The 27,342-nt window shown below is 45.0% G+C and overlaps 1 protein-coding gene across 2 annotated transcripts in view; it reads left to right on the forward strand.

Moving 5' to 3' along the window:
- The first annotated feature begins 7,887 nt into the window (after positions 1 to 7,887).
- The window catches only part of CTPS1 (CTP synthase 1), a 32,786-nt gene continuing 13,331 nt past the window's right edge, over positions 7,888 to 27,342 (forward strand). The window contains exons 1-9 of one of the 2 annotated variants that reach the window (XM_025402441.1): positions 7,888 to 8,422; positions 11,863 to 12,041; positions 13,384 to 13,554; positions 15,932 to 16,032; positions 17,168 to 17,284; positions 19,730 to 19,813; positions 20,329 to 20,409; positions 24,506 to 24,657; positions 25,968 to 26,100. In XM_025402441.1, the coding sequence (XP_025258226.1) occupies positions 11,876 to 12,041; positions 13,384 to 13,554; positions 15,932 to 16,032; positions 17,168 to 17,284; positions 19,730 to 19,813; positions 20,329 to 20,409; positions 24,506 to 24,657; positions 25,968 to 26,100 (1,005 nt within the window). In that variant the 5' untranslated portion in view covers positions 7,888 to 8,422; positions 11,863 to 11,875. Of the gene's footprint in view, positions 8,423 to 10,442; positions 10,579 to 11,862; positions 12,042 to 13,383; positions 13,555 to 15,931; positions 16,033 to 17,167; positions 17,285 to 19,729; positions 19,814 to 20,328; positions 20,410 to 24,505; positions 24,658 to 25,967; positions 26,101 to 27,342 lie in introns of those variants that run through there. The other variant, XM_025402436.1, reaches the window with a different exon arrangement.

The following is a 27,342-nucleotide window of genomic DNA, read 5'->3' on the forward strand; positions in this document are numbered from 1 at the left end:
TCTTTTACTACATTTTCCCCTGAATGTGCTATTGAGGTACTCATGTATAATTATACTGTATGTTCATATATAATAGTAATATACACTATTATAGGCCCTATATGAAACAGATGTCTCTGTCAGATTATTCTGACATTGCATCATGTTCCCTATGAAGGACATCAATTAGTTCTGAGGAGAAGATGAATTTTACCCCCAAGCTCATCTGCTTGTTGACAGCCTCTGAATTTAATCTGATGTTCAGAATAGCTTCATTCCATGTATCTCTCAGAGTGTAGTATTTAATTCACTGCCCCTCAAATCTCCCCAGCACTCAGGTTGGAGAACAACAAAATCACACTTGTTTTTGTGACACTGTTACCAGCCTTTACTGAAAATCATTTTAGGTTGGGCGTAGTGGCTCACGCCTGTAATCCCAGCTTTGGTAGGCCAAGACTGGTGGATCACCTGAAGTCAGGAGTTTGAGACTAGCCTGGCCAACATGGTGAAACCATGTCTCTACTAAAAATAAAAAAAAAAGTAGCTGGTCGTGGTGGTGGGTGCCTGTAATCCCAGCTACTCTGGAGGCTGAGGCAGGAGAATCGCTTGAACTCTGCCTGGGAGGTGAAGGTTACCATGAGCCGGGATCATGCCATTGCACTCCAGCCTTTGCAACTAGAGTGAAACTACGTCTCCCCCCCAAAAAACAAAAGGAAGTCATTTTAAGGAACAGGCCTGTGACCCTTGCCTGTATGTCCACTGTATAAATGCTATTGAGACTTTTCATCCTTACATTGTATATCCTATATCCTCTCCATGAAGACTCACAGGAGGAATTGATTTCTGAGCTCAGTAGCAGAAATAATAGTGATTTTAATTAATTCAATAAACATTTACTGAGCATCTACTACAAGCAGGCCATATGAGAGCTGCTGGGGATACACTCGTAAATGAAATACAGACTGGTGGGCAAGACAGGAAACAACTATCCGATTACTCCATCAATTGTTACAACTTTGATAAATGCTGCTAGGAAAATTAGTGAGGACTTGGAGTCGGGAAAGAGACCTGGGGTCAATGAAGGGTTATTTGAGGAAGTGGTATTTCTCCTGAGCAATTGTACGGTCACATTGATCATCTTCACTTTGGCTCCTAGGACGTTAAAAGTCAAATTTGTGACTCTCCTCTAGAAATTTGTGATCTAATTGAATTTCTGGACTCATTTATGTGTGGAACAAATGACTATTGTGTGCCACAAGCAGTTAGGCACTGGGCATGTCACAGAAAATCAGATAAGCAGGTCCCTGACCTCACAGAGCTTGTGGACAAGTGGGAGATTTGGGCAAGGAAGTGGATTATTAAAATAAAATTTATTCTTTTAAAAATTTATTGTGGGTACATAGTAGGTGTATATATTTATGGGGTACATGAGACACTTTGATACAGGCGTGCAATGTGTAACAGTTACATCATGGAGAATGGGGTAGCCATCCCCTTAAGGATTTATTCTTTGTGTTACAAGCAATCCAATTATACTCTGTCTTTTTTTTTTTTTTTTGAGACGGAGTTTCGCTGTGTCGCCCAGGCTGGAGTGCAGTGGCGCGATCTCGGCTCACTTCAAGCTCCGCCTCCCAATTTGTGCGTGGCCTCATACATCATAGTGTGGTTTTGATTTTATCCTGAAGATAATGGAGTGTCATTAAGATAGAAAATTCCTATTCTTCCTTTCCTTTGCCTCATTTTTTGCTCACATTTTATAGACACACACACAAATGACTTTAAATCCTTTCTTGAACAAAGTGGTTCATACTATTCTCCTGCCTCAGCCTCCCGAGTAGCTGGGACTACAGGCACCCACCACCACGCCAGGCTAATTTTTTGTATTTTTAGTGGAGACAGGGTTTCACCGTGTTAGCCAGGATGGTCTCGATCTCCTGACCTTGTGATCCGCCCTCCTCGGCCTCCCAAAGTGCTGGGATTGTAGGCGTGAGCCACTGTGCCTGGCCTAATTATACACTTCTAGTTATTTAAAATGTATAACTAAATTATTACTGACTACAGTCACCCTGTTGTGCTATCAAATATAAAGTCTTTTGTTTTTTTTTTTTTTGGTTTTTTTTTTTGCTTTTTTTTTTTGAGACAGGGTCTTACTCTGTCACCCAGGCTGGAGTGCCATGACATAATCTTGGCTCACTGCAACCTCTGCCTCTGTAGCTCAAGCGATCCTCCCACCTCAGCCCCCCCAGTAGTTGGGACTATGGGCATGCACCACCAGGCTTGGCTAATTTTTTTGTACTTTTTGTAGAGATGGGGTTTTGCCATGTTGCCTAGGCTCGTCTTGAATGCCTGGACTCCATCGATCCAACCACCTTGGCCTCCCAAAATGCTGGGACTACAGGCGCGAGCCATTGCGCCCAATCTACTAAGTCTTATTCATTCTTTCTAACTATATATTTTTTATACACATTAACCACCGCCTTCCCCTCCACCTCCCTTAAAATATAATTCGGTAAGTGCTATGCTCTGCGAAGTCCCAGCAGCAATAAAAGAATGGGAGAGAAGTGCTAACCCCAAATGAGGGAGAGAGGCTGCCCAAAAAAATTACTTTGGGGAAGTGGAGACCAAGTTGAGATGTGATGTGATGTTAGCAAGAAAAAGGCAGGAAGCAGGGGGATAGGTGAGAGCCAGCAGAGGTCTATGCAACGATCCATATGTGGAAAATAAAACATGGCATATTCAGAGAACTGAAAGAATCATTGTGGCTGGAGCATGGGGTGGGTGATGTGGCTAGAGAGGTAAACTGAGGCCAATTTGTGCATGGCCTCATACATCATAGTGTGGTTTTAACTTTATCCTGAAGGTAATGGAGTGTCATTTAGATAGATAATTCTGATTCTTCCTTTCCTTTGCCTCATTTTTTGCTCACATTTTGTAGACACACACACAAGTGGCTTTAAATCCTTTCTTGAACAAAGTGAGGGCATAAACCAACAAATTCACTAAATAACATAATTACAGCCAGTTCAAGTCATGAAAATCCAACATCACAGAGTTATATTAAAATAACATACAGTCAAAAAGAATACCTACACATGCAGCGTGTGCTTGAAGGATAAACCAGAAACTGGCAATAGTGATTGCTTCTGGGAGGAAACTTGGGTGGCTGGGGAACAGGTATGGAAGGAGGGCTTTTACTATGTATTCCTTTTTACCACTTGAATCTTGTGCCATTTAAATATCTATTAGAAACTAAAGAAAACATAAATATTCCCAATCTGGGGAAAAAAACACAACAAATCTATCACTAGTTCACTAGTTGTAGGCTGCCTTCTGCCCCATTTCTCACCCAGACAATCCATTAGAATGCCAGACTATAGTGACAGCGTATTCATATAAAAGTGGAAAGTCACTGAAGGAAGTCCTGGAGAAGATACAATAAGCAAGACTTCATGATGGGCAGAATGAGGGGTAGAACAGAAAGACAATCTGAAGCGAGCCTTCACGTGTGCTCTCAGGAGGGTGTTTACATGTGTTCAGTCTCGGCTCCATCGTCTGTAATATAGTATTAATGACAGCATTTGCATTATAGGTTAGTAGTGGGAGTTATGGATGCTAGATGCTGGCTACTAAAAGGTCAACAAGACTGTACCTGATAAGGAAAGTGACACACAGAAAGGCTAAGTAACCTCAAAGAGATTCCAATCTGGCATGGAAGAGACAGATAAGTGAACAGGCAATCTCAGCAGGCTGTGATAAATGCCTCAGAGGAAGCACTGGGTGTGCCACGGACGTGTGGGAGGCGCCCTACCTTAGCCTGGGTTCCCTAGGAAGAAAGCCGGAGGTGGGTTCTTGAGTCAGCGAGTGACTGAGGAATATCCTCAGGTGAAGTCTGTGAGGGAGCGAGGGGAGAATGGGGCGGGGAAGAAGTGAGAAAAAGATATTTGTTTAGCTCAGGAGTTGGTACATTTTGGCCTTCAGACCCAAGCTCTATTTCTGTAAAAAAGAGTATTATGGGAACACAGCTATAGTTCTATTGAAATAAGTCACATTCATTTAATCGATATATTATCTATGGCTACTTTTGCACCATGAAGGCAGAGTTAAGTGACTGCAAGAGACCATACGGTCCACAAAGCCTAAAATACAGACTGGTTCTTTTCAGGAAGTTTGCCTCAGCCTGATCCCGCCGGGAGCTCTAGAGCACCAATGGGATCACAGAGTTGGCCCACGTATAGGCGAGGCATTTGGCCCGCCTCAAGACCTGGGTTTGGAAGGGAACTTGGGGTTCAGGACACGTCCAGCCTGGGAACATAAATTTGGTAGTAGTCAGAATAAGGATTTTTTTTTTTTTTCTTTTTAGATAGAGTCTTGTTCTGTTGCCCAGGCTGGAGTGCAATGGCGCAATCTCGGCTCACTGCAACCTCTGCCTCCAGGGTTCAAGTGGTTCTCCTGCCTCAGCCTCCCGAGTAGCTGGGATTACAGACCTGCGCCACCACGCCTGGCTAATTTTTGTATTTTTAGTAGACGGGGTTTCGCCATGTTGGCCAGGCTGGTCTTGAACTCCTGATATTGTGATCGCCTGCCTCAGCCTCCCAAAGTGCTGAGATTACAGATGTGAGCCACCGCGTCCAGGACAGACGGTTTTAATGACTAGATAATGACTGTAGAAAGAAGGGATCCTAGAACTGAGACTTGGGGCAATGTTTATAGTTCAGGAAGAAGAAAAGGAAGAGGATCTAGGTAGGGAGACCTAGAAGGAGAAACCTGTGAAATAGGAAAAAATGAACAGCAGGTGGTTTCCTAGAAGCCAAGTAAAGGACATGCATGTTTTAAGGAGGAAATGATCAGCTGTGACAAATGCTGTTAGGGAAGTGGTCAGTTTGGGGGCAGCTCTGGGGCTGTATAGCTGCACCCAGGAGCCCACAAGGAGACTGGGCCTATGGTTGGGGAGAGATGCAGCCCAAATATGTAAATACATACACATGTGCATGTGCACATGCACACACACACACACGCATTCATGCCATGCACATACAGTCACACTGTTTTGTTTTTTTTTTTTGGAGACAGAGTCTCCTCTAGTCGCCCAGGCTGAAGTGCAGTGGCGCGATCTAGGCTCACGGCAACCTCTGACTCCTGGGTTCAAGTGATTCTCCTGCCTCAGCTTCCTGAGTAGCTGGGACTACAGGCACCTGCCACCATGCCTGGCTAAGTTTTGTATTTTTAGTAGAGACGGGGTTTCACCATATTGGCGAGACTGGTCTCGAACTCCTAACCTTGTGATCCGCCCACCTTGGGCTCCCAAAGTGCTGGGATTACAGGCATGAGCCACCGTGCCCAGCCCACCGTTGTCTTTATTTGGGACCTGCGGACATTAGAGATTGGAGTCTAAGCTGATGTACAAAGAAGAGGTTTGAGAACATGGAGGTTAATTTTTGATGAGATCAGTTTCAGTGAAATTATATAAGCAAAATATCCTGATTGGAATGAGTTCAAGAGAGGAAAGAAATTGGAGACAGCAAGTACAAACAACATTTTTTAGGAGTTGTGCTGAAAAGTGAAACAGAGAAATGGAGGGGAAGCTGGAGAATGGCACAGAGTCAGGAGAGGGGTTTTAAGATGGAACAAATGGCAGCATGTTTGCATCACACTAGTGGAAAAGATCTACTAGAGAGGGAAAGACTGATGACGCAGGAAGGGACATTCTACTACACATTCTTGAGTTGATGAAAGGATACGGCACTTGCATACTAGACATTCTTTGAGTTGACAAATGGGTATGGCACTTGGAGCAAGAGAGGAGGTTGACCTGTGGGAATGTGGGCAGTTTGTCCACAGTAACAGGAGACAACGCAGAGCTGGTGTGCACAGATGAAAGTGGTTGGTGGGTATGAAAAGTCTCGACGGCTTCTATTTTCCTGTGAAATGGGAAGCAAGACCACCAGCTGAGGAGAATATGGTGGGGGGGGGGAGATGGAAGAGCTTTGAGGAAGAAGACAATGTCAAGTGGTCATTCAGAGGAGTGGTTGGGTGAATGGCTCATTTTTCCATCTCCCATAGCATCTTCATTACCTCAGCAAGTACGTTCTCAGCATCTATTATTTTCCAGGCACTTTGATAAACATCGAACGCTTCTTGAAAGAAGGTGTGACTATAGAGTACCTTCAAAGACATCTCGAACTTTTTTTTTTTTTTTTTTTTTTTGAGATAGAGTCTCACTCTGTTGCCCTGGCTGGAGTGCACTTGTGGGATCCTAGCTCCCTCTGGCCTTGAATTCCTGGACTCAAGCAATCCTCCCGCCTCAGGCTCTGGAGTAGCCAGGACTACAGATGCATGCCACCATGCTCAGCTAATTTTTGTATTTTTTGTAGAGATGGGGTCTCACTATATTGCCTAGGCTGGTCTTGAATTCCTGGACACAAGAGATCCTCCTGCCCTGCCTCAACGTCCCAAAGTGTCAGGATCATAAGTGAGAGTCACTATGCCTGGCATTCCAAACATTTTTTAGATTTGGAGCTGAATGCAGCATGGGCAGGTTGTTAGGGTTGAAGCACTGGTGATCCAGATCTGGAAGGAGCCAGAAGCCTCTAAAAGAGGCCACTGCAGGAGCCTCCTGACCTGGTTTCTGGGAATCCATCTGTTTCAACGATTTTCCTGAAACACAAATCTGATCCCATCACATCTTTTTTTTTTTTTTTTTAATTCCTTCAATAAAGATAGTTAAGAACTTGTGGCAAACTGCTTCTAGGGAACAAAACAGGAACACTGGGGTACAGAAATAAGAGATTTACTTTTCATGGATACCCTTGTGTAGTGTTTGGGGAAAAATTATAACAATGTACATAAATTCACTACCCAAAGGAAGGTCAAAACCCTCTCAAAAGTTTCTATGGCTTTCCGCTATCCCTAGGAGAAAGAAAAGCCTTTGCTTTGTCTATAATGCTCTTCACAGTATGGTCCTACCCAACTCTTCAACCTGATCTCATGTTAATCTCGCTTCTTTTGGCCCTTGCGGACTTGGCTAGACCGGCCTTCCAATTCGGCTGTGCCGGCCTCTTTGGTCTTGCACACAGGCTTTTCCTTCTGCCTCGCTTTTTAAAAAAATTATTATTACTGTTTATTTTTATTTTTATTTTTTTTGAGACAGAGTCTCGCTGTGTCGCCCAAGCTGGAATGCAGTGGTGCCATTTCAGCTCACTGCAACCTTTGCCTCCCAGGTTCAAGCTATTCTCCTGCCTCAGCCTCCTGAGTAGCTGGGACTACAGGTGCCCGCCACCACGCCCAGCTAATTTTTGTATTTTTGGTAGAGACAGGGTTTCACCATATTGGTGAGGCTGGTCTTGAACTCCTGACCTTGTGATCCACCGGCCTATGCCTCCCAAAATGCTGGGATTACAGGTGTGAGCCACCGCGCCCCGCCTATTATTATTATTTTTATACAAAACGGGGTCTCGCTATGTTACCCAAGCTGGTCTCGAACTTTTGGGCTCAAGCATGCCTCACTTTCTTATCCCCGCCTCTCCCTTTCTCATCTTTGCCAGTCTACTTAGGTCTCTGCTTCAAAGTGACTTTTTCAGGAGGGGGCTTCCCGCCTGAATTCCCAACCCCCACCGGACTTGGTCAGTCCCGAGCTGGGCACTCACTGCCCCAGCACCAGCCATCTCTGCAGCAAGCACCCATGACAACCATGAAGTGTAATGAGCTGCTCAGTGTGCCTCCCTACATCGTTAGTCCGAAGAGAGGGTCCCTCGGTGCCCGGCACAGTGCGTGGCACAGTCGGTGCTTAGGGAGCGATAGCTAGATGAAATCGTAGTTTTCGGGATCCTAGTCCATCCAAAGCAGCCGCCTTCGGGGCAGGTGTGGGGAGGAGGGAGGCCGACGAGGAGCCAGAGCCGCGCGGCTCTCCGCACTTCCGTCTTGGAGGCCAGGGGTGGCGCTGCCGCTGTCCCTCGCCCGGAGGCAGAGATGCGCTGGCGCGTCACCGCCAGGAGCCCACAGTGAAAAACTATTGGATGGAAGGCGACGCCCAGAACTCCAGGAGAACGCTGTGGGAGGACGCGAGGCCAGGCGACTAATAGGCCAGGTGTGAGTCCCCAAACAGCCTTCTCCCCTTCAAGAGAGGAAGCTTGGGCCACAGGCTGGGACGGAAGCAGAGGGGCAGACACGCCGCCACTCGCCCGGCCTCGAACCGCCGCCGACTCAGCTCAGCCGAGGCGGCCAGGAGGTCCGGCGGTCCCGCGCCTGCGCACGCCGGGCCCCGCCCCGCCCCGCGCCCTCCAGGCCCGGCCCGCCCTCCACCTTCTGCGTGCGCACAGCCTATAGCCCGCCTCCGTGAAAGACTGCCGGGCGCATGCGGTCGGGGTTGTTCACTGGCTGTCCGGGGCTCCGCGCGCGTCGCCGGCCCGACTCTGTCGCTGACGGGAGGATCTGAAGCCGGCCGCAGGTAGGCCGACTCCAGGGATCCCAGGGGGAAACTGTTCTCCCGCGCAGGAGTCAGCGGCGCGAGCTGAGCCCGGCGCCGAATAGCCCCGCCGCCGGGCTGACGGACGTCGCTCCTACCAATCAGGGGCGAGGTGACTCGGCGTCCTGCCCAATGGGCTGTGTGCCTAACGGGAGTGGGGCGGGCGCCCCGGCCGGCGAGCTGCTGGCTCCCGCGCGCGGGCCTCGTGGCCGGGCGGTGCTGGGGAGAGGGGCCGAGCGGGGCGCGGGGCGCGGGGTGGCTTCAGAGTTTGCGGTGCTTGAGCCGCCGCGCTGGGCCGCGCCGAATCAGCTCTGCCGGGCTCGTCGGACGGATTAGGCCGTAGGGGCGTGGAGCGCCCCCCCAACCCCGTCCTTGCTCATCGTTTGCGAGGAAGCCCGGCAGCCGCCCATCCATTCAGGCGGTGCGGGCCTCGGGCCTCGGGCCTCGGGCCTCGGGCTCAGCCGCCTGGGGCTAGGCGGGGCGGCTCCGCGCCGTAGGACGAGGGGGCCTGCAAGCTCTCCGGCCCTGGGCCCCGCGGCTGGCCTTTGGGCCCCACGGCTTCCTCCCTTCCCGACGGCCGGGAGTCGGGGCGCTGGCGGTGTATAGAGCTCACCACGTTTGCGTAGCGCCCTTCCGTCCACACTCGTTGCAGTTTCGAATCCTCAGCGGCCCTGTGACGCGGGCGGCGTGGAGATTCTCACCCCCATTTCTTGAGGTGAGAACCCGCGTTGCAGGCAGCTCAAGTGACATGACTGAGGTCTGCACATGAGTGATGGGGGCTGGCACTTCATCTCATAACATTGAAAGAAAAAGCATTTTCCCCCCTCAGTCTTTGTTGAATTTTCAGATGTGTCTTGATTTACGTTACTTCTGTGCCGGAAGACCTTCTTGCACCTTCCGTCACCTTCAGAATTAAGTTCAGATTGGGCATGCCAGTTTTTACATGATCTGGCCCTTGCCTGCGTTTCCAGTTTGTCTTCCACCATATATCCCTCCCTCCCCGTCTTCTCTTTCTTGGCCTTACCTCTGTTCTCTGTAGCTGCCCCGCACCTGCCTGTTCACCCTGTTCCCTTTCCTGTGCTCTGAGTCTTGCAGTCAGTCCTTCAAGGCCCATTGCAAGTCATATCTACAAAACAGAAGCCGCCTGGATCCGCCCACTACCCCCAGGACTTCTCTTACCTTCCTCTGATGCCATGGTACTGAAAGCTTCTGCTCTCTTCGTCCCCCTTTATAGTCTAAACATGTTTTCTGTCTGCTTCCACCATCACTGAATTACTCATTTATTTGTTAATGTTTCATCTCTCCAACTGGTCTGCCAGAAAGTTGAGATGTGGGCCCAAATCTGATTAATGTTTATAGTCCCCAAGCACAGTAGCTGTCATGTAAGTCAGTACCCCATAAGGATGAACGAATGAGCCTCCCGCCTGGTCTTTGTGTACATTGGCATATTTATTGCCAGGCACTGAGACTGCAAGAATCTAGAGAGAGAATCTAAAGAACGTAAAGAGAGATGTTACCCTCTTAGAGTAAAATTGGGACAAATCAAATGTAATTGGATAAGATGAATCTTTTGTAGAAGTAACTCACTCAGGGTGGCAGAGGAATTTCTGGGATCATCCAAAACTTAGGGAGACCAGGGTATAGTCTCAGTAAGAGATATGTCTGGTTAGAACATATGTAAAATGTACCTAAATCTGATTTTCATGTGTCAATAAGGAACTGTAAAGTGAGAGACTTAGGGTCGGATAAGCTTGGAGACACCGCATACTGTATAGCAGTGATGATAGTGCGAGTTTACTCCCAGGATTCTTGCGTTAAATGACTTGGTTTAATCAGCATTTCTCTGATGTATATCCATAAAACCCTTTTTGAGAATCCCATATGCATTTTGTTGAAAGCAGGGAGCATGCTTTTGGAAATGCTGCAGCAGAGGCTGGAAAGAGCCTTTGGAGCGGGGAAGACTTCTGAGCATTCTTCCCTCCCTGCCAAGTGTGTGCTTTCCTGCTCTGGGGAGGGGGTGGGGCGGGGGAATGCTTCAAGCACAACTCCCTACTTTTCTTGTTCCTTAGTTTATTTTTATCATAATTTTGCTTCACATGGAACGTTCCTGAGGAGGAAAATATCCTGACCATGCCAAAGTAAGCATTTTCTGCTACTTTCCTATTGTGTTTTTCATTTTGGTCGCATTTGGGTTTGCTGACCAAATGGACGATTCTGGACCTCTGAAGCTGGGGACCAGTGATAAATCCTCCGTGATGAGCCTGTCACAGTCTCCTCACCTCTTGTCAATGCTGTTTTAACCTGCGTCTTGACTCTGCTGCCCTTACATCTTCTTTTATCTCTCCTTTCCCTGCCACTGTGGCACACTCTTGGGATTTAATCTCATCTCCCCTCTCTTTGAGTCCTCCGCCCATCATGTGCTTCAGACTGGTTTCTTATCTGATGTCCCTCTCCCCCAGTATTTACAGTCTCTCTTCATTGCATGCCTGGGAGAGATTTCTGACAAGGATCAAGTTATTGTTAAATTATAGAAGAGAACTACTTTTTTTTTTTGAGGTAGTCTTATTCTGTCGTGCACACTGGAGTGCAGTGGCGTGATTCCAGCTCACTGCAACCTCTGCCTCCTGGGTTCAAGCAATTCTCCTGCCTCAGCCTCCTGAGTAGCTGGGACTACAGGCGTGCGCCATCACAGCTGGCTAATTTTTGTATTTTTGGTAGAGATGGGGTTTCCCCATATTGGCCAGGCTGGTGTCAAACTCCTGACCTCAAGTGATCCTCCTGCCTCTGCCTCCCAGAGTGCTGGGATTACAGGCATGAGCCACCGTGCCCAGCCAGGGAACTCCTTTTAATTATAGGAATTTTGGTTTAACTGCAACCACTTTTCAGTGTTGATGTTCTTTCCTTTTAGTCTATCTTTTATAACCTAGAGGAGCTTTGTTTTCTTGATGATACATTGTAGTTTAGCCAAAGACATTATTTATTTCCTGGAGAACTGGAGTGCTTATCCAAGTTTGAATTTTTTTCCCATGTAGGGAAAACAATGAGGCAACTGCCTGGTATCTCAGTGTCTGGCAGGGATGTCAGCAGACATGTGGGTTGTAGTGTTATATCAACCAGCTTAGAGCTGGTTTTATTAGGTTGACTCTGAAGGTTATTAGTTGTCAAAGCTTTAAACAAAAAACTATGTTATTAGAGTAGCAGTTGTTTTTCTATACATATTTGACTAAAGCCATTCAGTGATCCAAGAAATGTTTGTTACGATCCTATTTAAACCTGAAGACAACCTTTTGAAGTCCTGTGACAGAGAAACTAAGGCTTCAAGATGGTTCATAGCTAATAATTGGCAGAGCCAGTATTTGAAGCCAGATGAGTTTGGTTTGTTGAGATATATTTATTTCATCTGTAATTTTTCTTTTTTCCAGGTCAAAGAGTAAAATGAAGTATATTCTGGTTACTGGTGGTGTTATATCAGGAATTGGAAAAGGAATCATTGCCAGCAGTGTGGGCACAATACTCAAGTCATGTGGTTTACATGTAACTTCAATCAAAATTGACCCCTACATTAACATTGATGCAGGAACATTCTCTCCTTATGAGCATGGTAAGCACAGTGGATTTCTTCATAATGCATGTGGAAGAACATGTCAGCACTTGGGAATTATGTGCAGTTTGCATAACTTTTATTTTCTGCCTTCTAACAGGTCCCTTCATATAGCAGAATGATACTTTTTTCACCTAGACAGGAAGAATTCTTTTTTTTTTTTTTTTTGGAGACAGGATCCCATTCTGTCCCTCAGGCTGGAGTGTAGTGGTGTGATCATGGCTCGCTGTAGCTTCCACCTCCTTAGCTCAAGCGATCCTCTCACCTCAGCCTCCTGAGTAGCTGGGACTACAGGTGTAAATCACCAGGCCTGGCTAATTTCTAAATGTTTTGTAGAGGTAGGGTTCCACTATGTTGCCCAGGCTGGTCTTGGGTCCTCCCACTGTAATCCCAAAGTGCTGGGTGTTAACGTGTGAGCCACCATGCCCGATTGTATTTTACTACTTTGTTGTTATTGAGAACCTATCAACTGTGTGACATGCGACTGTGGCTGTTACTTCAAAGATTAATTGCTTAAAACTGGGAGAGATGTTAAAACATACCTCTTGTTTTAAAATTCTGCATTCATACTCCTACTCTCTAGCATTGAGGTGAAAATCTACAAGCATTAAGTGTCACTAGTGCAGAAATCCTCATGTAACAAATAGCAGCTGGAAAAGATCTGTACACTTGAGTGATATTTAATACAGAATTCTTGAGCAGAGGATGAGTTATCTCTCTGAGGGAGAAAATGAGACATTTTTTTCCTTTCCTGTGTTTGAGCTTGTCTCCTATTGTAGTGGTAGGAATGAATCATTCTGGGCAAAATTTCTAGAGTGAAGTTTCATGGAATGAATGTGCAACAAAGGAATGGGGGAAATGTGTGCAGTTTCACAAATTTGTTTAGAACAAAAGCAGAGCTCAAAAGCTGATTTTTGTAATCAGCACAAACTTAATATGCATATATCCAGGCTTTGAATCAAATATTTTTATCACACTTTAAACCATATTATGCTTAATTAGGAGACTTTTCTGAAGGCTCTTTTTTCCCTAGGCAGCAGATGCTATATACTACTGTAGGGTCCTGTATACGCACAGCCCGTCATTCCCTCCCATCCCTTGCCATTTTATAACTCTTCTTAAGAATGAGTTTGTTGACAGACTAGAAGTATGAAGTTACCTTTTAGAGAATATCTGGTAATTTTTCTTTTTGTGTGTCATGTTTAGTTTTCTAGAAGTGAATTTCTGTGCTTCCTATCATGTAATTGCACATGTTGTTATGAGTGTTTTATTTCAGAATTGCAGTTGTGCCACGGTATAGGTATTTTTCACTTAACCTAAATGGTTTCTCTGTTCACTGCAGGTGAGGTTTTTGTGCTGGATGATGGGGGGGAAGTAGACCTTGACCTGGGTAACTATGAGCGTTTCCTTGACATCCGCCTCACCAAGGACAATAATCTGACCACTGGAAAGATATACCAGTATGTCATTAACAAGGAACGGAAAGGAGATTACTTGGGGAAAACTGTCCAAGGTAATACTGGATTTACCTTTAAAGCTTAAAAGTCTTAACCAGTTTGATTTCTTCCCCCCTCCCACCTCTACACAGATGTATAATTCCCTTTTGAGTACAAAAGTTTACATCATATGTGATTTCAGCATGAAACTCACAAGGTATTGTTACTGAAATATGCCTTCAGTTGAAAAATCAGAATTATATTGTTTGCTAAAAAAAAGAATTTGAAGAACCACTTCTTCATTGAAGCTTGTCAGTCCTGCCAAGGCAGCATGATATGAGTCCAGAGAACTGTTGTTTTTACACAGTAATGAGTGTGAAAGTGGTAAAGGCAACTCGATTAGGGCATTAAGCCAGATGGCATGTATGTGTGCATTTGGGACTTACTATGTATAGAAGTGAGAAGGAAATGAGCATCCATTGTGTATACTGGTTTCCAGGCCGTTCATCAATGCCATATGGCCTAGGAGGAGCCTGAGAAGTGGGTTTCTGGGTCCTCCCAAGCTTTCACTGGCACAGCTTCGCTTACATCTATTTGCTGTTTCGGGGTTTTGTACAAGCATTCATTTAAGGAAAATGTTTTGCTGCTTTAAAAAGGTGGGGATGGAAAACTACTGATCTAGTATAATAGCAGTGGCCCAAATTTGGAGGGGTTGCTGAAAAGTGGCTTTAATCTGAGTTATGAGAGCAAATCTGCTTTTGGCTTTAGACTTTACTGGCCTGAAAGCTGAGGGTCACACTGACAGCTGGCTCTGGTCTGGGGCTGCCCTGGCGAGATTCTGGGCTAATTGGGTCATATTTGGATCTTAGCTTCCCCTCTCAGTAGCTTTGTGAACATGGGCAAATTAACCTTTTCGAAATGTGGATTCGTTTTCTGTAAAATGGAGACAATAACAACACCTACCTCTCTGGGTTGTTAGGAGGATTAAAGGAAGTAAAAGTCAATGAAGTGTTCCCTGACTTCCTGACACATAGAAAGGAATCGGGAATTAGAATGGTTTTGATTATACAGTTTGCTGTTTATTTATTCATCATCCATCAAATTTGCATTGAATGCGCACTGCAGTCAGACACTCACTGGTGCTGGTAATGCATGTGATGAGCAAGACCAGAGAGGTCATTGCCCACACGGAGGTTACCTGTGGGGGAGGCAAACAACAAACATACAACAAAACGAGACGTCTGTCAGAAGCAGTGAAGAAACCAAGTGGGGTCAGGACAGAAAGAATGACTGGGAAAAGCCACTTTGGGCAGGTGGTTGGGGAGCCTCCCAAGAGAGGCCATTTGAGCTGAGAGGCCAGTCACAGGGAGAGTGGAATGAGAAGTGTGGAGGCGCAGGGCTACGAAGGCTTGGTTGGTCCAGGAATGGAGGGGAGGCCGGCATGGCTGAGGCAAAGTGACCGAGGGGGATGGTCAGAGAGCGGGGGTGGTAGCCACAGCCAGGTTCTACCCAGTCTCGGCTGCAGCAAGAAGCTCGGAGTGTACTCAGAGAAGTGGGAAGCCACCGAAAAGTTGAAGCGTGGGAGTGATGAATTCTGACTTGAATTTTAAAAGATCACTTTGACATCATGTGTGGAGTAGATAATGCATATTCTCCTGCGTGAGGCAAATGAATATCCTTGTGCATGAGGCATTGCTGTAACTGGAGTGACCTGGAGTTAAACAGTAATCTTCACCTTTTAGGAACTTGCAGTCTGTGCCCAGCAACTATGATTTTTGAAGTGTTGAGCAATTGCTGGCATTCTTTGGGCACTGACATGGCAGGTGCTCTACCGAGCATTTTACAGGTGCTGTCTCACAAAATTTCCACAACTTAACATGTTGTTAAGCTTAAAATGGTTAAAACAAGCTAAAAATAGTTCTATAATTGACCCAAAGATCCACAACTAACGAGTCATGGGACTGAGGTTTGAATCCAGACATTCTGACCCCGGGTGCTGTGCTCCTAACGACTCTGCTGTGCTGTGCTGGCTCACTGCAGTAGATTGTTTACCCTTTGGTAAACTGGAAACATATGGAACAGGGTCCCAGAAGTCTCTTGTTCCTGGAAATGCACTGAAGTGTAGTGTGCCCACCTTCATCTGTGAGCAATAGGGTTGGCCATACTGATGTGTGACTCTGCACAGGGGCATATGCGCCCGTGTGGCTCAGGACACTACTCTCAGCCTTGCTCTGTTGCAGGGCTTCCAGCAACAACTTGGACATCTGGCTGCAGGAAGTGTGAGCTCAGAGATTTGTTGAGGCCAGTTAAAGGGGGCCTCAAAAGTATTTTTATGACCCTATTGCTACTGTCTCCAGGCAGAGAGTGCCGCAGTTTGTTTTCACAGTCAGTGCATTTGTCTCGATCAATGTAGATGGACAAGCGTAAGTTCCCTGTTTGTTTTCTCTTTCCCAGTTGTCCCTCATATCACAGATGCAATCCAGGAGTGGGTGATGAGACAGGCGCTAATACCTGTAGATGAAGATGGTCTGGAACCTCAAGTGTGTGTTATTGAGGTTTGTATGATTCTTGCACATGTGAACAAGTGTACTCATCTCCTTAGTCAGCCATCAACAACTGATAAGACATTTCCCAGTGGAGCCCTTGGCCTTCCTATCTGTGTTGGTGCAGTATGTTGCAATGTGGCAGGTAAGGGCATAGTAACAGTCATGTGGAATGGCCATGCAAAGGAAAACCGTACTTTGCCCAAAGAGTGCTCCTTTTTTTTTTCTTTTTTCTTTTTTTTTTTTTTTTTTGGCATTTATAGATTTACTTAGTACTGACTATTCCCATGAGTAGTGTGACACATTTTCATCTGTCTCTTGAGCAAGTCAGCAGACCTTTTGCTTTCTTCTGGCAAGAGCATTCATCTCCAAATGAGTTTCATTTGGTTTCAGTATCTGTACTCCTGCTGTGCTGATCCTAGCTGTTAGATCTCAGTGTTCCTCAGATAACAGGAGACTCAGAAGTTCCAGCAGTTTGTTTATAACTAATGCTTTTTTTTTTTTTTTTTGAGACAGGGTCTCACTGTCACCCAGGCTGGAGTCCAGTGGAGCAGTCATGGCTCACTGCAACCTTGACCTCCTGGGCTCACGTAGTTCTCCTACCTTAGCCTCCCGAGTTGCTGGAATTACAGTGTGCACCACCATGCCCGGCTAGTTTTTGTACTTTTTTGGGAGAGGCAGGGTTTCACCATTTTGCCAATGGCTTTTGAGCTCAAGCCATCTGCCTGCCTTGGCCTCCCAAAGTGCTAGGATTACAGATGTGAGCCACTGTGCCCAGCCAACTGATGCTTTTCAGTATAAAAATTATTTATGGTTAACTAAGGAGATAAGATTTAGGTTTTTTTTTTTTTTTTTGCTTTGTCACTGCGATACAGATAACATTCCTGACACCTCTCTCAGCTGACCTTTTTCTTGAAATGATGTGGAAAGTTCCACAATAACCTTTGGGAACGATGAGCCTGTCCAAAAGAGTAACCTTTTAGTACAAAGAGATGTCTAATTCTTGTTAACTAACATTATACAGGGTTAGAGAGGCCACGTTACATAATTACGCATCACTGAATCAGGAAGACAGACAGTTGTTGGAAAACTAAACTGCCAGAGAAGGGTTTAGTGCCTAACCTCTGAAACAACTTTGTTCTTCTAGCTTGGTGGAACCGTGGGGGACATAGAAAGCATGCCCTTTATTGAGGCCTTCCGTCAGTTCCAATTCAAGGTCAAAAGAGAGAACTTTTGTAACATCCACGTCAGTCTAGTTCCCCAGGTAAGTAAGACATTGAAAGTTTTACTCTGGGAGAGATGGAGAGGAGGGAGGAAAGGTAAACTGGAATGGTTTTTACTTATTGTGTAGTAGTTTTCACTTGAGGTGCAGGAAGCAGAGAATAAAGAACTTTGTAAGTTTAAATTTGTTACAATCATACTTTTTTGAAAAGATCAAATAGAAACATTTGAAAAATCAGGGCAGTTGCATTTGCAGATATAGATTGGCCATGTGCATTTGTCTTTACAGTATGGTGGAACTAGAGTAAAGAGGCTGTTTTTAAAGCAAATCTTGTGGAGAGGAGTCAATAGTAACAAAAATTAGGAAGCTGGAAGGCATATGGATGCATAGAAACCGACTAAGCTGACCTTGAGTGCCAGATCTTACGCCTGCAGCAATGAAAGCAGAGAAGCTGCCCTGTTTGCCCTGCAGAACCCAAAGCTCAGGAGCGGGATGAGGGTGGACCTTATGTAACTACTGCTTCAGAAGACTCAGACCCTGACATCTTTTTCCTAAAGTGCACAGTTGGGCATTAACCTCCTCCCACCTTGGCAGAAGACTGGAGGCTTGTTCTCTGGAGAGGGTTCCTGGATGAGCAGACACTAGGGACAGTTGAGGGCGCTAACACTGGACTACAAACATGGGGTTGTGTGTAATGTTACGCTGTTGACACTCCTTGCCTTCTTCCACCACTCGGTTCCCAGAATTGACATGTTTAGGCTTGGCCATTCCACGTGGGAGATTGTAAGATTGTCCTCTGGGGTATGGATAGCCCAGGATAAAAGACACTGGCTCTGGGGGCTCCCCGTGAAATAAGCCAGCCAGATTTTCACCAAGACAAGCCTACCCACTCACACAGAACTTACAGGTAGCATTGGAGCAGGCCTCCATACACTTGGAGAAAGCATCTGATAGGTAAGAGACCAAGCAACAGAAAGCAACTTACAGGGAACTGAGGCTCTACAAGCAGAGGAAACTTTAAAAAAAAAACAAAAAACCCAAAAATGACCAGTCATTACTATTCTTAGAAAATTAAAAGGAGATAAGGTATATCCATTAGATAAGAACTGGATGCTGTAAGAAAGAAACATTGAGAGAACATAAAAGAATCCTTGGAAATTAAGAATTGGGTAGCAGAATGAAAAAGTTAAGAGAAAGTAAGTTGAGGAGATACCTAAGGAAGTACAGCAAAAAGACTAAGAGATAGAAAATAGGAGAAAAGGTAAGAAAAATTAGAGGACCGGCTCAGAAGTTCTAACTTCCAAATAATAGGAGTTCCAAAAAATAAGAACAGAGAAACGGAAGTATAATCTGAACCCCAGGGGTCAGCAAACGATGGCCTGTGGTCCACAGGAACCTACCCCCGCTTTATGGAAATCGAGTTTATGGAAATATAGTTGCGTCCATTTGTTTATGTGCTGTCTGTGGCTGCTTTTGCACTGGAACAGTAGAGTTGAATACTTGTGGCAGAGACTGTGTGGCCCACAAAACCTAAAATATTTATCATCAGGCCCTTTACAGAAAAAAATTTCTGACCCCTTATCTGAACAATTCAAGGAAATTTCTAGACATCAGTTTCTGGGTTGAAAGGGGGCCCCCTTGGTGCGTAGCATATTGGATGACAGATGACCCACACCAAGGCATATTATTGTGAAGGTTCAGACTAATGGGGCAGAAGTTCTAAAAGGCTCTAAAGAGAAAAATCAAGAATCATTGTGCCATTGGACCCCTCAGCAACAATACTGGAAGCTAAAAGACAGTGATGCGATTTCATTAAAAATTCTAGTGGAGTCTGGGCATGGTGGCTGCCACCTGTTATCTCAGCAGTTTGGGAGGCAGAGGTGGGAGGATTGCTTGAGCCTGTGAGTTTGAGACCAGCCTGGGCAATGTGACAAGACCCTGTGTCTATTTTTAAAAAAAGTCCAACAGAAAATGATTTCCATCCTACAAGTCCGTATGTAACGTCTATCTGTTAAGTGTGAGAGGAGAATAAAGATAATTTAGTCCAGAAAGGAAAAGTGTGGCACGTGGTTTGGGAATAGTATTTAAATACTTCAAAAGGATGTAAACCCGAAAGAGGGCTGCAGGCACAGGAAAGTGTCTAATGGGGGCAGGATCCTCATTTAACAGGGAAATCAATAGAAAATGGCTCCAAGTAAATGTGAAGAAGTGGCACACCAGCAAGATCAGTTAAGAGTTGAAGAGCGGTGGTTTCTAGGGATTGGAAAGGGGAGAGTGGGTGAGGGCCGATACTGCTTATAAGCTCGGTAGAACCATTTGACTCTAAAATGCATGCACATGTAACTTTGACAAACATAAAAGCTAAATTATGTAAGTGACCAAATGATCTATTTCCTTTTTAAAAGGGGTTCAAGGAAAAGTCATACTTGAAAATTCCTTATCAGAGAGAAACTAACTTTTTTTTTTTTTTTTCCTTTTGTAAAATAGCCAAGTTCAACAGGGGAACAGAAGACTAAACCCACCCAGAATAGTGTTCGGGAACTTCGAGGGCTTGGGCTTTCCCCAGATCTGGTAAGATTTCCTGATAACTGGTTTCAGTATAATCTTTTATGTGTAGTTAAGATCACTTTTTCATGACAGACAAGACCGTTGTCTTTTTGGCTTGCTTTTGATAATTGATGATGGGGAAAGTAGGATTAGTGCTTTGAACCGGGCTCTAGTTTGCCACTTGTTCCTGCTTGGCACGTGTTAGGTCTTGTACTCCCCAGACCTTATTTTTCCTCTCAGTCCTTTTATTCTCATTTTTACTCCTACCTGGGAACACTAATGGAGGAAAACCCCAGAGCTCTTGTAGTTCATTAATGTATTCATTTGTATTGCCATTCTCTTATATTTCTCCAGTTTGGTGTTTAGGGATTTTAGCTTTGAAACGGGTCATAATATTTTTATGGATTATGTGCCTGGTGCTGAGATTAACATTTTCGTTCATCTTAACGATGTGAAGTCTGTTTTAATTTCAATCAGGGAAAACCCCTACTTTTGTCATCTTTTCCTTCTGTCTAAGCCATCTTGTTCTGTACTGCTAGGTCGTATGCAGGTGCTCAAATCCACTTGACACATCAGTGAAGGAGAAAATATCAATGTTCTGCCATGTTGAGCCTGAACAAGTGAGTAGAAATTCCCATCTCTAATAAGTTGTTTTTTGCTTTTAATTGTTCTAAAGCCTCTTGATGAGTTTCATGAGGCTTGTGTTACTTTCTAATTAGAGATAGTGGGCTGTTCCAGAAGAACCCATCGCCATCGGCTCTGATTTGCCATTCCTTGCCTCTCCTGGTTCCCCAAACACATTTGTGTCCCTCCTGCCTCTTCTCCGTGCCTCGTTGTACTTTGTGCTCCAGCCAGGTGGAGTATCTTTCGGTTCCCCTAGTACCCCCACTGTCCCTGTGATTGTACTTTTGCACTGGCTAATTTCTGTTAAGAACCCATGTCCCCCTCTTCCTGTTGGTTTGGCAGTCTCCTACTCACTCTCATCCTTCAGGTTCTAGCGAAGACAGTGTTGTTTGAGAAGCTTTAACTGCCAAACCTCCTGGCCCTTGGCCTTCAGAGTTAACTGCGTCCTTCTCTGGGCTCCTGTGTGGTGTCTCACGTATGCTGCCAGTGGGCCCATCTTTCTGGGGGTGTGTGTGTGTGTGTGTGTGTGTGTGCGCGCGCGCGCACGCGCATGTGTGCACGTGTGTGTGTACATGTGTGGTGTGTATCTCCCTTCACAGACTCTGAGCTTCTGGAGGGCAAGGGCCACCTCATTCAACTTGATGTTTCTGGTGCCTGGTGTCTAGGGTGTTGTAGGCTGTCACAGAGATCTTAGTGTTATTGTTACTGCACCTATGATGCAGGAAATCCAAAATTTGGAACCTGTAATGTATCTAAGTGTGGTGCTTAGTATGGAAATTCCAGTGGTGATACATTGAGCATGTAGCTTTGGCCAGGTTTTAGATATTTCTGTCCTAGCAAGTGAAGGAAATTTAATTCTGTAGCAGAATAGGTTGTCATTAAAATTGCTCAATTTTTTTTTTTTTTAATTGAGACGGAGTCTAACTCTGTCACCCAGGCTGGAGTGCAGTGGCGCGATCTTTTGGCTCACTGTGACCTCCACCTCCCAGGTTCAAGCGATTCTCCTACCTCAGCTTCCTGAGTAGTTTGGATTACAGGTGTGTACCACCACTCCCTGCTAATTTTTGTATTTTTAGTAGAGATGGGGTTTCATTATGTTGGCCAGGTTGGTCTCAAACTCCTGACCTCCACCTGAGGCAAGGTGATCCACTTGCCTCAGCCTCCCAAAGTGTTGGGATTACAGGCGTGAGCCACTGCGCCCAGTCTTAAAATTATTCACTATTAAAAATGTAACAAGTATTTCCATATTTAAGTTTAAGTTTAAATTTTTTTGCTTTTTTTTTTTTTTTTTTGAGATGAAGTTTTCACTCTTTCATCTAGGCTGGAGTGAAGTGGAGCAATCTCAGCTCACTGGAACCTCCACCCCCTGGGTTCAAGTGATTCTCCTGCCTCAGCCTCCAGAGTAGCTGGGATTATAGTCGCCTGCCACCACGCCCAGCTAATTTTTATATTTTCAGTAGAGATGGTGTTTCGCCATGTTGGCCAAGTTGGTCTGGAACTCCTGACCTCAAGTGATCCACCTGTCTCGGCCTCCCAAAGTGCTAGGATTACAGCTGTGAGCCACCACGCCCGGCCTTGCCTTTTTTTTTTAAATAGACGAGGTCTTGCTGTGTCACCCTGGCTAGAGTGCAGTGGTGCTGTCATAGCTCACTGCAGCCTGGGCTTAAACAGCCCTCCTGCCTCAGCCTCCTGAGTAGCTCATACCCTAGGCGGAAGACACCATGTTCAGCTATTTTATTTTTTGTAGAGATGAGGTCTTGCTATGTTGCCCGTGCTGGTCTTGAACTCTTTGGGCTCAGGCATGTTCTTGCTTCAGCCTTCTAAAATGTTGAGATTACAGGCGTGAGCCACCATGCCCAGCCTTGCTTATTCTTTTAATCGGAATATTTATCTTACTGAATTGACTTGATATAGTCTGAATACAACTCTTTTATCAGGTATGTGATTTGCACATACTTTCTCCGTAACTGTGCCTTGTCTTTTCATTTTCTTTCCTTTTTTTTTTTTTTTTTTGAGATGGAGTCTTGCTCTGTTGCCCAGACTGGAGTGCAGTGGCATGATCTCTGCTCACTGCAACCTCTGCCTCCCGTGTTCAAGCGATTCTTCTGCCTCAGCCTCCCGGGTAGCTGGGACTACAGGCGTGTGCCACCACGCCTGGCTAAGTTTTGTATTTTTAGTAGAGATGGGGTTTTGCCAAGTTGACAAGGCTGGTTGCGAACTGACCTCAGGTGATCTGCCTGCCTTGGCCTCCCAAAGTGCTGGGATTACAGGTGTGAGCCACCACAACTGGCCTTCATTTTCTTAATAGTGTCTTTTAGAGCACAGACACTTTTAAATTTCAGTGAAGTCCAGTCTGTTTTTTTTCTTTTATGGATTGTGCTTTCACTGTCGTATCTAAGAACTCCTTGCTTAACCAAGGTCATGAAGATTTTCTTGTAAAAGTTAGTTTTAGGTCTTACAGGATCCATTCTAGCTTAACTTTTGTGAGTAGTGTGAGGTAAGGGTTGAGATTTTTACATGTGGATATCTATTTGTCTCAGCCCTGTTTGTTGAAAAGACTATCCTTGGATACTATTCTATACTTTTTAAAAATAAAGGTACATTATAGATTTACTAATCTTTATAAAGTTGTTTAGATTTATTTATAGCTATTCATAATTTTCATTACTACCGTGAACTTTTAAAAATTACATTTTCTGATTAGATATGGCCCATGTATAGGAGACCCTGCTGACCTCTGTCCATTCATCTATAGCCTAGCAACCTTACTAAAATTCTATTAGTACTGATTGTTTACCTGTAAATTCTTTTGGTTTTTATGGATAAGCAGTGATATTGTATGCCTTATTCAGTGGCAACCGCTTCTTGTTTTCTGGTTCATTTTTTTTTTTTCTTATCTGATGATAATTGCTAGTATCTTCAGTACATCATTGAATAGAAGTATTGAAAGTGACCATTCTGGCCTTGTTCTGGACTCTAAATAGTAAGCATTAATATTAAACCATGTGATGTTTACTGTGGGTTTTTTATATTGCCGAATTTTCCCTAATCTTAATTTACCAATCATTTTTATTATGAATTTGGTTTTGAATTTTTATCAAGTCTGCATCTACTGAGGGAATTTTTTCTTCCTTAATCAATTTTCTATTTATGTGGTGAATTCCACTGTTAAATTTCCTAATGCAGTAGTTCTCAAACTTGACTGCACACTGGAATCGCTTCGGGAGCTTTAAAAGTACTGTTGCCTGCCTCCTACCCCGAGAGATCCTAATTCAACTGGTCTACGGGGCAGCATGGGCTTTTGACCTTTTATAAGCTCTGAATGATTCCAGTATGCAGCTGAGTTTGAGAACCACTGTTCCTAGTTAAACTATTCATGGGTTCATGGACATGATTTTTTTAAACTACGTTTGTGGTTTGGATCATGAATTTTTTATTTTTAGACAGGTTCTGGCTCTGTTGCCCAGGCTGGAGTACAGTGATGCGATCTTGGCTCACTGCAACCTCCAACTCCCAGGCTCAAGTGATCCTCCCACCTCAGCCTCCCGAGTATCTGGGGCCATGGGCACATGCCACCACACCCAGCTAATTTTTGGGTGTTTTTTTCAGGCTGAAGTGCAGTAGCACAATCTCAACTCACTGCAACTTCAAACTCCCAGGCTCAAGCGATTCTCCCATCTCAGCTACCCCCCCAGGTAGCTGAGACTACAGGCACATGCCACCATGCCTGGCTAAATTTTGTATTTTTTGTAGAGACAGTGTTTTATCACATTGCCCAGTCTGGTCTCGAACTCCTGAGCTCAAGCAGTCCTCCTGCCGTGGCCTCCCAAAGTACTAGGATTACAAACATAAGCCATCTTGCCCAGCCATGAATTTTTTTTAAAGGACTTTTGCATCCATGTTCATAATAGATTGGCCACTAATTTTCTGTTCTATTCTTGAATCTGTTTTAGTAATTTATCTTTATCTAGAAAATTGTCCTTTTTTCTCTTACCAAATACATAATATTTTTACAAGGTCACATAGCTAGTAGGAGGCTATAAGCCTGGTAAGTTTTTGCTTTTATTTAATAACTTGCTTTTTTCTAAACAGGTGATCTGCGTCCACGATGTCTCATCCATCTACCGAGTCCCCTTGTTGTTAGAGGAGCAAGGGGTTGTAGATTATTTTCTTCGAAGACTTGACCTTCCTATTGAGAGGCAGCCAAGAAAAATGCTGATGAAATGGAAAGAGATGGCTGACAGGTTTGCCTGCAATGAGGACCTGGGAGCTCTAGCCTCCTTTACTTTTTTGTAGGGCTGGTGAAGCTGACTCTAGCCCTAGCACTTTTGCACTTCTGCCATCCACACATTAGAAGGACCTGTGTAGTAAGACATGTTCAGAAAGGATCTTAACTATCATGTAGCTGTGGCACAGATGAGGAGATCCTGATAGGGCCAGGCCAGGTGCTGGGCCTGCAGGCACTGAGTTTGGGTTATGTCTTAACACGCTTGTCCCTTACCAAGATCAGTGCAAACAGGCATCCCAGTGGCAGCGGGTGAATGTGCATACCCGAAGCCCACATGAATGGCTGACAGTGGCTGGAGCACTCCTGGGTACCACCCCAGAGATCTGAGCTGTGTTAGGGAATGTGTGTCTCACCCCACACCAGAAAGGGATCACATCAGGAAGGGGATGTGTTGCTGCCTACTCCACTACATCCTTTTAAGGCTTGGTGGTGCTGTCACATCCCTTCAGAGATCTTCACTTCGTGTCTTAGAGCAATGGGCAGGCCTTATCTTAGTTGCAAGATCAATATGACGGCCTAGAAGCATTTGGAGAGGGTGTACTCATTCCATTGCTCTGTGAGAACCGTTTTTCATTTCAACATTTTCCCTTCAGTCTTTGTCTGCTTACATGTAGCTACCAGAATCGCACAGTTTTATCATCTTTTTTCATAAAACATTATAAGCATTTTTTTCTATTATTATATTCTACAATGAAAACTTTTAATGAGTGGGGACTTTTCTATTTTGTGAATGTCCCATAATTTGTTTGACACTTGCTTTCATCCCATTAATTCTTGTGAATTGTCTGTTTATGTCTGTTAATTTTTTTGGCCTTTGGTATGAAAAAAAGTTTTTGTAGGCAAATTTGTGTGAGGTACTGAAACTGTCTCTTTATAAGTTTCCAAAAAAAAAAAAAAAAAAAAATCTTTCTTTACAAAGCCTGCCATATTGATCTGAAAATTACTTCCTCTTTACTGGTCTGTACACAGAACTCAGATAATAGCCATTCCCGTTATATTCTTCCCAGATGTGTTTTTTTGGGGGTTTTTGAGGCAGGGTCTCACTGTTGTCCAGGCTGTAGTGCAGTGGTACAGTCAGCTCACTGTAACCTCCTGGGCTCAAGATCCCCTTGCCTCAGCCTTTCAAAGTGCTGGGATTATAGGATTATGGGCGTGAGCTCACTCCTGGCCAGACATGTTTTTTTTTTCTCTTAAAATAGCTATTTTGGTCTCATGATAGTGTGTACCTTCTGAGTAACTGGGTATTTCTTGACGTTTGTTTGATAGATATGATCGTTTGCTGGAGACCTGCTCTATTGCCCTTGTGGGCAAATACACGAAGTTCTCAGACTCCTATGCCTCTGTCATTAAGGCTCTGGAGCATTCTGCACTGGCCATCAACCACAAATTGGAAATCAAGGTAAGGAGGGTGGCACAGGTACAGCCGACAGATGAGCAGGAAGCAGTCTGTAGTCTCCTAGGTGCCGCGTCATATCTGCTTTCTGTTTTTGGAGCTCGGAATTACTTTTTAGGGATTAAAAAGATTTGTGGTTGCTTCCTGGCTTCGAGAAGACAGTAGAGCATTTTCAGGAATTAATGAAGGGGAGAGATGGCTAGAGGTGAGGGTGAGAGAGACTTGAGTTCTTGGCTATGACTATCAGGTAACCAAATAAAATGCTCTGTGGAAATGGGGGCCGCTGGTGGACAGGCATGCTGCACAGTTGACAGCTGGAGGCTCTCGGAGACTTTGTTGGCATGTGGGCTGCCTTTCCTAACCTGTGCTCCTCACTTATTGCAGAGTGGGGATGACAGTATTGACCTCATAGAGCTGTGAGGTTTCTCTGGGATGCAGGGCGGGCACTCAGTAATTGGTAGTTACTGTGTTCTGGTCTGTGCCGTGGCGGGCAGCAGCTGAGCTGGTGGAATGGTGGGGCATGGCTCTACTTATCTATGGGTGGCAGTAGAGTGTCATGGTTAAGAGCATGGATGCTGTGGCTGGGCGCGTTGGCTCATGCCTGTAATCCCAGCACTTTGGGAGGCCGAGGTGGGCAGATCACGAGGTGAGGAGATTGAGACTGTTCTGGCTAACACAGTGAAACCCCGTCTCTACTCAAAATATAAAACAGCCAGGCGTGGTGGCGTGTGCCTGTATTCCTAGCTACTCAGGAGACTGAGGCAGGAGGATTGCTTGAATCCGGGAGGTGGAGGTTGCAGTGAGCCGAGATTGCACCACTGCACTCCAGACTGGGTGACAGAGTGAGATTCCATCTCAAAAAAAAAAAAAAAAAAAAAAAAAGCATGGATGCCTGAGCCAGGTGACCAGGACTAGATTCTAGCTTTGTCATCTACAAGCAGTGAGACCTAGACAACTTACTTAACCCTCTTTGTGCCTCAGTTTCCACATCTTTAAAAAGGGATGGTGATGGTGCCTTCCTCCTAGGGTTGTTGTAAGAAGTTCATGAATACAAAGTGCTGAGATTTATGCCTGGCATATGGTAAGTGCTATGTCACCTGTCCTTGAAAACCCTCCCTTCTGCCTGTCCTCTTTCTTCCTTTTCTTGCCAGCCCATCAGCTGGAGCTTTTCAGGAGGAGATGAAGGTCAGAGGTAAAGTTGGGGCTCAGTGCTGAGGTTGTAAACCGGGCCCCATGTAGCTGTCCCCA

Source organism: Theropithecus gelada, chromosome 1 (assembly GCF_003255815.1).
Source record: "Theropithecus gelada isolate Dixy chromosome 1, Tgel_1.0, whole genome shotgun sequence".
In the NCBI taxonomy this organism is placed as follows: Eukaryota; Metazoa; Chordata; class Mammalia; order Primates; family Cercopithecidae; genus Theropithecus; species Theropithecus gelada.